Source organism: Electrona antarctica (assembly GCF_951216825.1).
Source record: "Electrona antarctica genome assembly, contig: scaffold_25, whole genome shotgun sequence".
Classification (NCBI taxonomy): Eukaryota; Metazoa; Chordata; class Actinopteri; order Myctophiformes; family Myctophidae; genus Electrona; species Electrona antarctica.
Genome location: NW_027637034.1, coordinates 4,299,214 through 4,313,253, shown reverse-complemented (window position 1 = coordinate 4,313,253; position 14,040 = coordinate 4,299,214). Strand labels below are relative to the sequence as shown.

The following is a 14,040-nucleotide window of genomic DNA, read 5'->3' as shown; positions in this document are numbered from 1 at the left end:
ACACACCACAGGGGGTGCACGCACCACAGGGGGTGCACACACCACAGTGGGTGCACGCACCACAGGGGGTGCACGCACCACAGGGGGTGCACGCACCACAGGGGGTGCACGCACCACAGGGGGTGCCACACACCACAGGGGGTGCACGCACCACAGGGGGTGCACGCACCACAGGGGGTGCACGCACCACAGGGGGTGCACGCACCACAGGGGGTGCACGCACCACAGGGGGTGCACACACCACAGGGGGTGCACCACAGGGGGGACACCACAGGGGGGACACCACAGGGGGTGCACACACCACAGGGGGTGCACACACCACAGGGGGTGCACGAACCACAGGGGGTGCACACACCACAGGGGGACACCACAGGGGGTGCCACACACCACAGGGGGTGCACACACCACAGGGGGTGCACCACAGGGGGTGCACGCACCACAGGGGGTGCACACACCACAGGGGGACACCACAGGGGGTGCCACACACCACAGGGGGTGCACACACCACAGGGGGACACCACAGGGGGTGCACACACCACAGGGGGTGCACACACCACAGGGGGACACCACAGTGGGTGCACGCACCACAGGGGGTGCCACGCACTACAGGGGGTGCACACACCACAGGGGGTGCACGCACCACAGGGGGTGCCACACACCACAGGGGGTGCCACGCACCACAGGGGGTGCACACACCACAGGGGGTGCACCACAGGGGGTGCACGCACCACAGGGGGTGCACACACCACAGGGGGTGCACCACAGGGGGTGCACGCACCACAGGGGGTGCACACACCACAGGGGGTGCACGCACCACAGGGGGTGCACGCACCACAGGGGGTGCACGCACCACAGTTTGGGAACCACTGAGCTACAGCAACAAAATGCAATTAACAATTTTCAGCTGTATTTGCATACAGGTGGACATTACTGCAGCAATGTCATTACTATTAACACCCAATAAAATGTGGCTTGAGTTGTTAATTAATGTTTCACTTGATGACTATTTGTGACTCTTTTTGATACAGAGACAGTCATGAAAACAAGACTAGGCCTGCTTTACACTGGCAGCCACATCTAGCCTGAATCTAGCCTGAATCAGATCTGTGTCACTTCAAGATATAAATCCGATTTGCTTAAATAAGTCTAAATGCAGACAGGTCACATGGAATCCGATTTTTTCCAGAGGTGGTTTCAAATCCGATTTATATCCGATCTGAGTTGATCTGGCTCAGTCTGAATGCAACGACCACATGAAGTGACCTGAGTCACATATCAAGCTGTCCAAACGTCACCCGCAGCGCGACCCGAGCGCTACTAACATGACGTCATTACAGAGCGCGAGTAGTATTTTAATTTAAGTATTAAACAAGAGACAGAGAAAAACAACCAAACGAGAGCAAAAGAAAACAAGCGACAGGACAGAAAAGAGAGGAAAACAATAGTGCAACACACGTTTGTTTTATAGGAATAATGTCTCTTCATTATGTCAGCACTATACTGCGGAGCCGTAGTGTACCAAAGTCCTGACGTCGCTTGCTCATCCCCTAGTCCAGGGTCACAGAAGTTTAATTTTTAATAGTCTCATATAAGCATTGTGGTTCAAAAAATAAATAAACTGTCAAAGAATATTGTCGGGGAGGTGTCTCTGTATCGTTACAACAGTCAGTCACTCATATTTGATAAAGTCTATTTCTAGCGAAAATGTTAATAATTCGGCGGCAGTAACATTCGCGTTTTCTCTCAGTCCGTTGATTCTTTATATCCATGTGAGTCAAACCGCTGTGATCATTTGTTTATTTTTGGAACACAGTTCTTATTTGAAGCGATATGAAGAAGTTATTGGAATTCCGAAGGGGGGAGGCGGTTAAATGCAAACCGGGTAGGATGTGAAATGACGCTCCTCCTGTCATAGCCTACATTTTGAGAAGTTTAGAATATTGTATGGAGGCATCCTCAAGGCCGTTTATTAGGATATTTCTCGCGGAATGGTAGAGAACGGCTACACGCGGTCCTATCTGCAATGTGAGATTGTTGTTGGTTAAAATAGAAAGGAGAGCTCGTAGTCCCGATGCCAAAAAGACAAGTGACAACTTTAAATATGCTATTAAATATATAATACTGTAAGTTTACGGTTTACATCAATCAGCGTCCAAACCCATGGCTTGTTCCAATGCGTAACGTGCGTCGGGTCGGCTACCCCGTACCCCCCAAAAAACAGACATACAAGCTATCGACACGCCGTTTCATGGCGTGTTGATCGCTTGCAGATCTGTTCTTTTGGACAACATAATCAATGATGCACGGCGCGCGATGGAATATAGGCTACAAGCCTACAACTAAACATGTTTGTGACCAAATAAGCCTGTAGCCAGGTAGCCTACTGTAACATTACGTGGACATGGTGGACAACATATGGAACTTGATGTTAATGCAGTGAAAATTAATTACGTAGTGTTTAATAACGAGGCCGCAGCAGCCGCAGCGCACATGAAACCCGATGTTTCAAAAACCTTCCCTCACAGACAATCCCATGCTCTTATCAACATATTAAACAATGGCAAAGTTAAATGAAGTTGGATAGCTAATGTACAGCTAAACATGTATGTGTTTACTTCCGCCGTTTTAATATTTAAATGTTATGATGAAAGGCATCACTTTGTGCGCCTCGCCACTGTGGAATGAAATGAGGTTAATTTGTGCAATTGTAGGCCTACTGCGGGGGGGGGGGGGGTGTTCTTTTTTTATTTCATTCATTAATGTGGGTCCAAAAAAATACAGTAGGCCTAATGACTCTCGTGTGTGTGTGTGTGAGTGATATTGATCAACGGGCTGACGGCATTGCAAACTGGAAAAAAACAACTCTGTTACCACGGTAACCAAAGCAGATATGTCGATGCAGGGCGGCTTTGCGTTGAGTTGTTAAAATCAGTCTGAATGCACAGATCAGATCTGGTCACTTGCAAACGGTAGTGTGAATGACCGGGCCAAAAGATCGGATTTGAGAAAAAATCGGATTTGAATCGGATCTGACTTTATGTGACTGCAGTCTAAAGCCGGCCTAACTGTTCAGGAGAGGAGAAAACAAGACTAACTGTTCAGGAGAGGAGAAAACAAGACTAAGGCCTGCTTTACACTGGCAGCCAAATCTAGCCTGAATCTAGCCTGAATCAGATCTGTGTCACTTCAAGATAGAAATCCGATTTGCTTAAATAAGTCTAAATGCAGACAGGTCACATGGAATCCGATTTTTTCAAATGTGACTTGAGTCACATCCAGAGGTGGTTTAAAATCCGATTTATATCCGATCTGAGTTGATCTGGCTCAGTCTGAATGCAACGACCACATGAAGTGACCTGAGTCACATATCAAGCTGTCCAAACGTCACCCGCAGCGCGACCCGAGCGCTACTAACATGACGTCATTACAGAGCGCGAGTATTTTTATTTAAGTAAACAAACAAGAGAGAGAGAAAAACAACCAAACGAGAGCAAAAGAAAACAAGCGAGAGGACAGAAAAGAGAGGAAAACAATATTGCAACACACGTTTGTTTTATAGGAATAATGTCACTTCATTATAAGCACTACAGCGGAGCGGACGACAGACGGTGAAATCTGTACCAAAGTCCTGACGTCACTCGCTCATCCCTTGTCCAGGGTCGAAAAAGTTTAATTTTAAATCGTATCATATAAGCATTGTGGTCCAAAAATAAATAAACTGTCAAAACGATATGTCGGGGAGGTGTCTCTGTATCGTTACAACAGTCAGTCACTCATATTTGATAGTCTCTTTCTAGCGAAAATGTTAATAATTCGGCGGCAGTAACATTAGAGTTTTCTCTCAGTCAGTTGATTCTTTATATCCATGTGAGTCAAACCGCTGTGATCATTTGTTTATTTTAGGAACACAGTTCTTATTTGACGCGATATGAAGAAGTTATTGGAATTCCGAAGGGGGGGATGCGGTTAAATGCAAACCGGGTAGGATGTGAAATGACAATGCGCTCCTCGATCCTGGCTGTCATGTCACTTGGGGAGGAGACACACTGCGGATGCCTCTGTTATTCCGTACAATATTCTAAACTTCTCTAAATGTACAGAAACAAGGCCGTTTATGAGGATATATGAGGAGAACGGCTACACACAGTCCTATCTGCAATGTCAGATAGTTGTTGGTTAAAATAGAAAGGAGAGCTCATAGTCTAGATGCCAAAAATACTTTTAATGTAGGTATAATGACTCTCGTCAGAGGTAAATAAAATCATGCAAAGGACATACAATGAGTGCTGGCATTTTCTTCACCTCAACTTATATCTCGAGCCTTGAACCTAGAAGGATTTTGTTTTAACCTGGAGTGCTGCGTGTTGTCTGCTACGGCAGTAGGCCTACTTGTTTCTCAATGTATTGTATAATACAAAATATTTTTGGCATCGGGACTACAGCTGTGCGACCTCTCCTTTCTATTTTAAAGTTTGTCTCCCGTGGTCAGCACCTCCCTACTGTGTGCGCTCCTAACGTTTTTGTTAGATTGTTGTTGGTTTAACCACGGTAACCAAAGCAGATATGTCGATGCAGGGCGGCTTTGCGTTGAGTTGTTAAAATCAGTCTGAATGCACAGATCAGCTCGGCAGATTGAAAGATGATAATTCAAGCTTGGCCTAGAGCTGCAATGTTGGTGAGTTTAACGTTGTTTAATACAAGCAGATCGCAAACGGGAAAATTGGATGAGTGGGGAGTCAATGGAGGGCATTGCAACTCTAGATTCATCCCATTATAAAGAAATTTAGAGTTGCAAATTGCGGCTAGAGTTGTAGTAGGCTAGACATGGGTAATCTAGGTGGTGTGTGTGTGCGTGTGTGTCCATTTTCAATTCATCAGAACATTTAAAGACGTACAAATTAATATACACTTATATGAAAAATAGGAAACCATCATATATATATAATATATATACGGTTAAAGAAAGAAAAGAAAAACATATTTTTTTGCAGGGGCCTGTTTAGAATTGCAACCGTCCGTAGGTGCTTTTTGAGAGCGGTTTAGAAGGAGTCAAGGGATTCACATTTCTTAATAGCTGTTGGTAGGGCGTTAGGGCGTTAGGGCGTTCCACATTTTAGTAGCATAGGAGAAAAAATTATTCAATCCCTTGTTTGAGCTGAATCTGGGTTACACATGGTTTGTTGAACTCCCTCTGGTGTTGTGAGTGTGGACTTCGTTGACATTAAGAAAGTATTTAGACAGGTACATGGGTATCTTGGTGAAGTATTTAGACAGGTACATGGGTATCTTGGTGAAGTATTTAGACAGGTACATGGGTATCTTAGTGAAGTATTTAGACAGGTGTATCTTGGTGAAGTATTTAGACAGGTACATGGGTATCTTGGTGAAGTATTTAGACAGGTACATGGGTATCTTGGTGAAGTATTTAGACAGGTACATGGGTATCTTGGTGAAGTATTTAGACAGGTGTATCTTGGTGAAGTATTTAGACAGGTACATGGGTATCTTGGTGAAGTATTTAGACAGGTACATGGGTATCTTGGTGAAGTATTTAGACAGGTACATGGGTATCTTGGTGAAGTATTTAGACAGGTGTATCTTGGTGAAGTATTTAGACAGGTACATGGGTGTCTTAGTGAAGTATTTAGACAGGTACATGGGTATCTTAGTGAAGTATTTAGACAGGTACATGGGTATCTTGGTGAAGTATTTAGACAGGTGTATCTTGGTGAAGTATTTAGACAGGTACATGGGTATCTTGGTGAAGTATTTAGACAGGTACATGGGTATCTTGGTGAAGTATTTAGACAGGTACATGGGTATCTTGGTGAAGTATTTAGACAGGTGTATCTTGGTGAAGTATTTAGACAGGTACATGGGTGTCTTAGTGAAGTATTTAGACAGGTACATGGGTATCTTAGTGAAGTATTTAGACAGGTACATGGGTATCTTGGTGAAGTATTTAGACAGGTACATGGGTATCTTAGTGGTGTATCTTGTGGACCAGACCCATTGCAAGTTGTTGTACTGGTAACAAGACAACTCACCCTTTTTCCACCTCAGACGAAAAAGTGTGGACATCTCACCCCGAAAGTGAAGACAACTTACCCCGGTGAGCTGTCTTCACAGTTGTCTCGGGGTGAGTTGAGTGTTTGCACATAAGTGTGCATGTGTGCATACATTTGATTAGCCTTTGACCTCTTTTTTATAGTTTACTGAATATACCCTTTGTTTTTTTAATAGTTTACTGAATATTTCACAAGAATATAACACAATTAAGAGTCAAATGTACGGTCAAATGTAATTTTGTAGTTTATTTGGCAACATCAACATAGTGAGGATGCTAGATTGCAATTTGTTCTGTTAGCACCCTCACCCTCACCCTCTAGCTGTCTGTATTGAACAATAGAACAATAGCACAGGGAGGATGCTAGGTTGCAATTTGTTTGAATTACCAAACACGATTGATGTACCGATCTGATGGGTCTGTTAGCAGCCGCGGCGGTGCTAACAGACCCCGGCACCGCCGTGCTACGAGCTTGCAGATCTGCTATTTTTCAACAGCTAAAGTATAGCATAATGCTTAAAACACCAAAAGGGGCTCCCGCCCACACAGAGACAAAGTGTCAACGGGTGATTTTCACCCGGACAAATATATTTTTGTTATTTTCCATAATGTTGCTGATGTCTAAGGTGGGCGGGTCTTGAATCTTTAAAAACTAATATGCACATTTTTCACCGATTTTTGCCCCCATATGAGGGCCTCCCATGACATCTATTTTTAGTTCTGCGAAAAGTCATGATGAAATATTAAAGAAGAGTACCTCAAGTTGCCATGTATTGCTGTACTTCAATATATTTTGATGAAAAATAGTTTTTATGGAATATTTTACATTGGCTAAAATATACCGTGTTTAGTGATGGTGTAACAACAAATATGTTTAGTGTTCTAGAGTTAAATGTAAGTTTATCACAATAAATTAAAACCATATGAGGTCAGGTTTTCTGGCAAGGAAGTTACATTAGAATACTGTCAATTATTTCTGGAAGGAGATAATGAATATAAATAGTTGTAAAACATCAATTTACAATTTACAATTTAGGCATTTAGCAGACGCTCTTAATCCAGAGCGATTTACATTAAGCAAGAACAAAAAAGCATGGGAATACATCCAACATGATGGTGCGAGTGGCTCTGATGCAATGCAACAGTTCTGGCAGAAACACAGTATTCTGAGCTGTTCAACTGTGTGGAAAGTAACCTGTTGGTACGGCAGAGTTCAAGGATGATGTGGAAAGTAACCTGTTGGTACGGCAGAGTTCAAGGATGATGTGGAAAGTAACCTGTTGGTACGGCAGAGTTCAAGGATGATGTGGAAAGTAACCTGTTGGTACGGCAGAGTTCAAGGATGATGTGGAAAGTAACCTGTTGGTACGGCAGAGTTCAAGGATGATGTGATGATGTCACTCCTGGGGAGATTCATGAAGCTATAGCGTGTGAAAACGTGTACGTCACCAAGAGGGGGGTGGCGTCTGAAAAACTAGGGACGGCCCTCTCGTGGGCATTAAATTCTAGCCCACATCACTCAGAATAGAGTGACGGTAGTATGTTTTTGTAAATATTGAGCTCGTTCTTGGCGACAACATAGTGAACCAACACCAGGATGGATAGAAAGAACGTCGGGCCCAAATACATTACAAGGACAAGGAAAATGTTGTGAACAAACACGGCTGTGCTTAGATACGTTAAGCCATTCTACGTCTTTTTGTAAACTCGGGTTCCTTGATGCTGTCTCCATGCTGGAAAGCTGAACATCTAATTCCGTTTTCTGGCTCATTTCCACGACGCGACCTGCTGTGGCACTTATTTACTGAGCAAGTCTGCACCATTGTGAGGTCAGTTTAAAAAAAGAACGTATACAAGCACACGGATAGTCGCTCAATGTAAACAAACCAGAGAAGCCAGCAAGTATGGCGGCCGCTACCACGTGACACATATGTTGACGCCCCCTCCAGGAGTTTTGGTACACCCTATAGCTGATCATTAAGGCCTGTCTGTGGTCCTGACAATACATTATAACAGATGGACATCTTAAATGTGCCAGTATTACCTTAGCCTTAACCTTAACCTTAGTGTCTATCAGATCATTATAACCTTATAGCCAGTGTCTATCAGATCATTATAACCTTATAGTCAGTGTCTATCAGATCATTATAACCTTATAGTCAGTGTCTATCAGATCATTATAACCTTATAGTCAGTGTCTATCAGATCATTATAGCCTTATAGTCAGTGTCTATCAGATCATTATAACCTTATAGTCAGTGTCTATCAGATCATTATAACCTTATAGTCAGTGTATCAGATCATTATAGCCTTATAGTCAGTGTCTATCAGATCATTATAGCCTTATAGTCAGTGTCTATCAGATCATTATAACCTTATAGTCAGTGTCTATCAGATCATTATAGCCTTATAGTCAGTGTCTATCAGATCATTATAGCCTTATAGTCAGTGTCTATCAGATCATTATAGCCTTATAGTCAGTGTCTATCAGATCATTATAACCTTATAGTCAGTGTCTATCAGATAATTATAGCCTTATAGTCAGTGTCTATCAGATAATTATAGGCCTATAGCCTTATAGCCAGTGTCAGATAAGTATAGGCATATAAACTTAGCCAAAGTTTTATCCAATGTTATGGAGACAATAATTCTGAGTAGACTTTGTTTATTTTAAAAACGCCATTGGCAATGAAGGGAAAATGTACGTCATCTTGTCCCTAATACAAACATTAAATGCCATTAACAATAAAGACAATTTAATGTTTGTTTTTGTCACCGTTTGTTTTATATAACCATCACATCACCTAATCAACATGAGTTAGACTTTAATATATTAGCGCCCCTCACTTCACACGGGTGTGAATACTTTTACTTCTACTCCACCACGTCTCAGATCCAAATATTGAATTTTTACACCACTATATTTATTTGAAAGCTTTTGTTACCTTCATGGCTCTCGAACAGTCATATGGGGTCCTGCCACTAGATGGTGGAGATGCACAGAGCTTTGCATACACTCAGAGCAAATGTATTGGATTGTGGAGCTGTTGCCCAATTTGTCCTTTGAAGCATTTTGAAAATTGAGTACTTTTACTGGTATTTTGGTGCAAGTAACATTTTTAATACAGGTATTTTAATTGTAACAGAGTACTTTTTAGTTTGGATTGATTATTGCTGAATTTTCGATCATTGAAACAAACTTTTCCCCCCTTTCTGAGTGGCGCTAGCCCCTCCTATATACAGGTTTAATGTTGGTTTTTTACTTCAATGTTGACTTTGACAATGAAGGAAAATGAAGGGAAAATGTATATTTTGTCATATTGTCTCTTTATTGTTAATGGCATTTAATGTTTGTTTTACATCACCATTACATCACCTAATCAACACGAGTTAGACTTTAATATCTTAGCGCCCCTCACTTCACACGGGTGTGATCTTTTTTGTACTGTTGGTAGGATATGATAGGATATGATAGCCTATTCCTTTTGATCACCTTTATCCATGTAACACTGTGCTACTGTATGTTGATGTATCGATTGTACCGATACTGTGAAGATGATCAAATAAACTAAACTAAACTAAATTACTCTCACACATTCTTCCCACAAGTCACCCCCCTCCCCCCCGCACGCACGCACGCACGCACGCGCATGGCACGCACGCACGCACGCGCATGGCACGCACACGTCTGTGCTTCCATAGCTCCATTAAGGAACCTCTCCCTCTGGTATAAAACATGTCTTGTCTTTTTATGGCATTTTATTGTATTTCTTAATTCATATACTGTATATCTGACTGTCTGCTCTCTTTATGTGACTGGTATTACCTTTTATAGAATTAATCATTTTCATGATGGCAGATTTTGACACTGACCCGGTTAATAACCGGCAATTCTAAGCCCTTTCCATTCACAAACTTGACGTGAGTGATACTTTATTGATACCTTGATTACCTTGATACTCTATGCAGTGATACCACTTGACGATGCTCTAGCGCTGCCCAAAAGGTAGATCGTGATCTACCAGTAGATCACAAAGGCTGTGCAGGTAGATCACGCGACATGCCCTAAAAATATATTATTTAAATGTGAAAAACAAAACAAAAAGCACTTCTATTAAGGTGACTTGATTGACATCAAAAAGGGCCTGCCAGCTCAAACCCACAATGCACTACTTTGTTTTCAAGTATTGTCACAAACGTCGGTAGCGCATATATATATATATATATATATATATATATATATATATATATATTTGCACTCCGACACGCTGTTTCAGCATCCCTGATGAAGGACAGTTAGGCCAAAACGTGGTTGTTGGGGGTTTTCTTTCGCTCCGTTATTAAAAAATGATTGTGGGAGCTTTTAAAACATTGTGCGGATCTCCTCCTTCCTTTCTCGGCTATTAGAATGACTGACACAGCCCTGGGTATAGGCCATCCGTCCTGGTGGAGAACTGCACTCAAGATAGAGGAACATATAGCATTTAGAATAATAGGCCTTATGGAAATAGTATGATCTCCAAAACAATGTTGTTGTAGTTTACATGCAGTAGCCTATAGACATACAGTGAGAATCATGCTAAATGCTAAAGTAAATATAATCATCCTATTCCTGCATCAAAGTTCTCCTTTGGGTCACGGGCTAAAACGAACCAATAGTGTAAATGAACTGAGTACATTCACTCAAGTACAGTACTTAGGTACAATTTACTTCTTTAATTAACTGAGTACATTCACTCAAGTACAGTACTTAGGTGCAATTTTAAATACCTTTTTACTTCTATTCCACTACATCTCAGAGGCAAATGTTGTACCTAAAGTTACTCCACTTGAAAACTTTAATTACTATTTATTGTATACATTTCAGTACCTTTAATTTTGGTATTTTACGCTTTTACTCAAGTAACAGTTTTTTTTAACACAGGCCTTTTAAGGCTTTACTCAGACCTTTAAAACATTGATGCATGCTTGTTGTATGAATGTTGTGAGTGTCATGGCCGCCCCAATGCATTTCCAATGGAAGTCACACGCTGTGTTTCGACTGCGCCCCTCCCCCTCATACAACACAAATGTTGTGTCAAACCATGTGACTCCCATTGGAAATGCATTGGGGCAAGCTGTGTCACACCCTTTGTATACAACAAGCATGCAGCAATCTGTTGCGACCGTGTGAGTGAGGCCTTAGAGTATCTTTAGATTGTGTTATTGCTACTTCCACCACTGTTTATATGACAAGTGTGTACAAAAAAAAGACACATCTTTTACACGTGTAAAAATGTAACTTAATTAACACATCACTGGTTGACTGGGTGCATAATTATTTTTGCGTAAAGCTCCATCGTGTTGTTGTTTTTCATAAATGGAGGAGAAATAAGGAGGAGAGCAGGGAGAAACAAAATAACTCAAACATTAAAGATGCATCATGTCAAAGAGAACCTCCAAAAGATACTGTTAAAAAAACGGATTGTGGCTTGAGTCTTCGAGTCTATCTCAGACAGAGTCTGTGGCTGCTGGCGGACCGGTGCTACCCTCTGTCTCAGACAGAGCGATCATTTGGCGGGTGACGCCTGGGTCTGTGGAAGTGTCGGTCTGAGGCGTGTCCTCAGCGAAGGCTTTCTCCAGAACCTTCAGGATGGAACTGCGGAACACGTCCTTGAAATCCTGACCCATGAACACGTACAGCAGCGGGTTCAGGCAGCTGTTGACAAGTGCCATGGCGTAGGTTATGGGTAACCCGAACTTGATCACAAGACCGATCAGTTCGTATTTGTACACTGGATAATTGACTAAGTAAATGAGACGTATGATGTGAAAGGGGAGCCAGCACAGGAAAAACGCGGCAATAACAGTTGCTATGATTTTGAAGGGGCGACCCGATTGGCTGGCCAGCGAGCGGTTATTCCTGAGCCGGTAGATGATGACGGAATAGCAGGAGACGATGACGGAGAAAGGAACCACGAAACCCACCAGGAAGCGAGTGATGACCATGGCCCAATATCGAAACTTATGCAACTCCTCCTCTTCGGGTGTACTCATATAGAAGTTAGCGGCCAGTGCATAGTTGTCGTAGCAGTTGACCATATCATCACCATAGAGCCGTGTGTCCCTAAAGATGGAGTTGGGGATGCAGGGAGCCAAGGCCATCACCCAGACACCCAGACTGACCCAGGATGCCTTTCTGACGGTGCGGTAACCACTGCACCGGGCCCACAGTGGACACGCCACACACACACATCTGTCCACACTGATGACCACCAGGGTGTAGGTGCTTGCGTACATGTTCATGTGGAAAACCATACCTTCCATCTTGCACATGAACCAGCCAAAAGGCCAGTTGTCCTCCAGAGCGCTCCATGTGATTTGCAGAGGCAGGAAGGCTGTAACCAGGAAGTCGGCCACAGCCAGGTTGAGGTACCAGACGGTGTTGACGGTTTTCTTCATCCTGAAGCCCGTCGCCCAGATGACCACACCGTTCCCCGACACGCCGAGCACAAAGACCAGGCTGTAGATGAACACGGCCATGATGTTGATGGATTTGTAGATTTTATCAAAGTATGGGTCGTATGGGTCGGATGTGACATTGTCGTATGTGCCGTATGTGTCATAATCAGCAGGTATGATATTCTCCATCGTCCTGAAACCCCACAATTACAAAACAATATTAGGTATATCATGCTTTGTAACAATAACAAACAAACAATTAACAATTAACAAACAATAACAAACAATAACACGCCATGCATATTATTACACTGCAATTATTTGGTGCTATAGAAACCCCTTTACAAGATTTGTAATGGACCCGAGAGAGAGAGGGGGGGGGGGGGGGGGGGCAGGGTTTGTAATGGACCCGAGAGAGAGAGGGGGGGGGGGGGGCAGGATTTGTAATGGACCCGAGAGAGAGAGAGGGGGGGGGGGGGGCAGGGTTTGTAATGGACCCGAGAGAGAGGGGCAGGGGGGGGGCAGGGTTTCTAATGGACCCGAGAGAGAGGGGCAGGGGGGGGGCAGGGTTTGTAATGGACCCGAGAGAGAGAGGGGGGGGGGGGGGGGGGCAGGGTTTGTAATGGACCCGAGAGAGAGAGGGGGGGGGGGGCAGGGTTTGTAATGGACCCGAGAGAGAGAGGGGGGGGGGGGGGCAGGATTTGTAATGGACCCGAGAGAGAGAGGGGGGGGGGGGGGCAGGGTTTCTAATGGACCCGAGAGAGAGAGAGGGGGGGGGGGGCAGGGTTTGTAATGGACCCGAGAGAGAGAGGGGGGGGGGGGGGGGCAGGGTTTGTAATGGACCCGAGAGAGAGAGGGGGGGGGGGGGCAGGGTTTGTAATGGACCCGAGAGAGAGAGAGGGGGGGGGGGGCAGGGTTTGTAATGGACCCGAGAGAGAGAGGGGGGGGGGGGGGGCAGGATTTGTAATGGACCCGAGAGAGAGAGAGGGGGGGGGGGGCAGGGTTTGTAATGGACCCGAGAGAGAGGGGCAGGGGGGGGGCAGGGTTTAACTTGCCCCCCCCCCTTAACTTCCTTGCTCTGACTGAGACCTGGATCAGACCAGAAAACACGGCTACGCCCGCGGCTCTGTCAGATGTGTACTCTTTCTCTCACACTCCCAGAGCCGTGCGGACAGGTGGTGGGGTTGGTCTGCTCATTTCCAGAAAATGGAAATACTCTCCTGTTTCACTGTCACTATTCTCTCCTACCTCATTTGAATTTCATGTGGTCACTGTTTCTCATCCAGTCAAGCTCACCATTGCAGCTGTTTATCGCCCACCGGGCCCTGCTGGTGGCTTCCTGGAGGAGCTGGACCATCTACTCTCCCACTTCCCTGTCGATGGCTCTGGATTCATCCTTCTGGGTGACTTCAACCTCCCGACTGAGAAGCAGCTAGACCCACTACTTTCGTTTCTCGCCGCCTTTGACCTAGTTATTTCCCCATCTCCTCCTACCCATGAGGCGGGCAACCAACTGGACCTGATCTTCACCA

At 44.2% G+C, this 14,040-nt stretch overlaps 1 protein-coding gene across 1 annotated transcript; it reads right to left on the bottom strand.

Moving 5' to 3' along the window:
* Positions 1–11,557: 11,557 nt before the first annotated feature.
* On the bottom strand, positions 11,558–12,697 carry LOC306919414 (chemerin-like receptor 1; the record flags this gene model as incomplete). The annotated part of the gene is made up of 1 exon (XM_079532200.1): positions 11,558–12,697. One exon carries the CDS (start codon positions 12,695–12,697, stop codon positions 11,558–11,560), a length of 1,140 nt encoding a protein of 379 aa, XP_079388326.1.
* Positions 12,698–14,040: the final 1,343 nt, after the last annotated feature.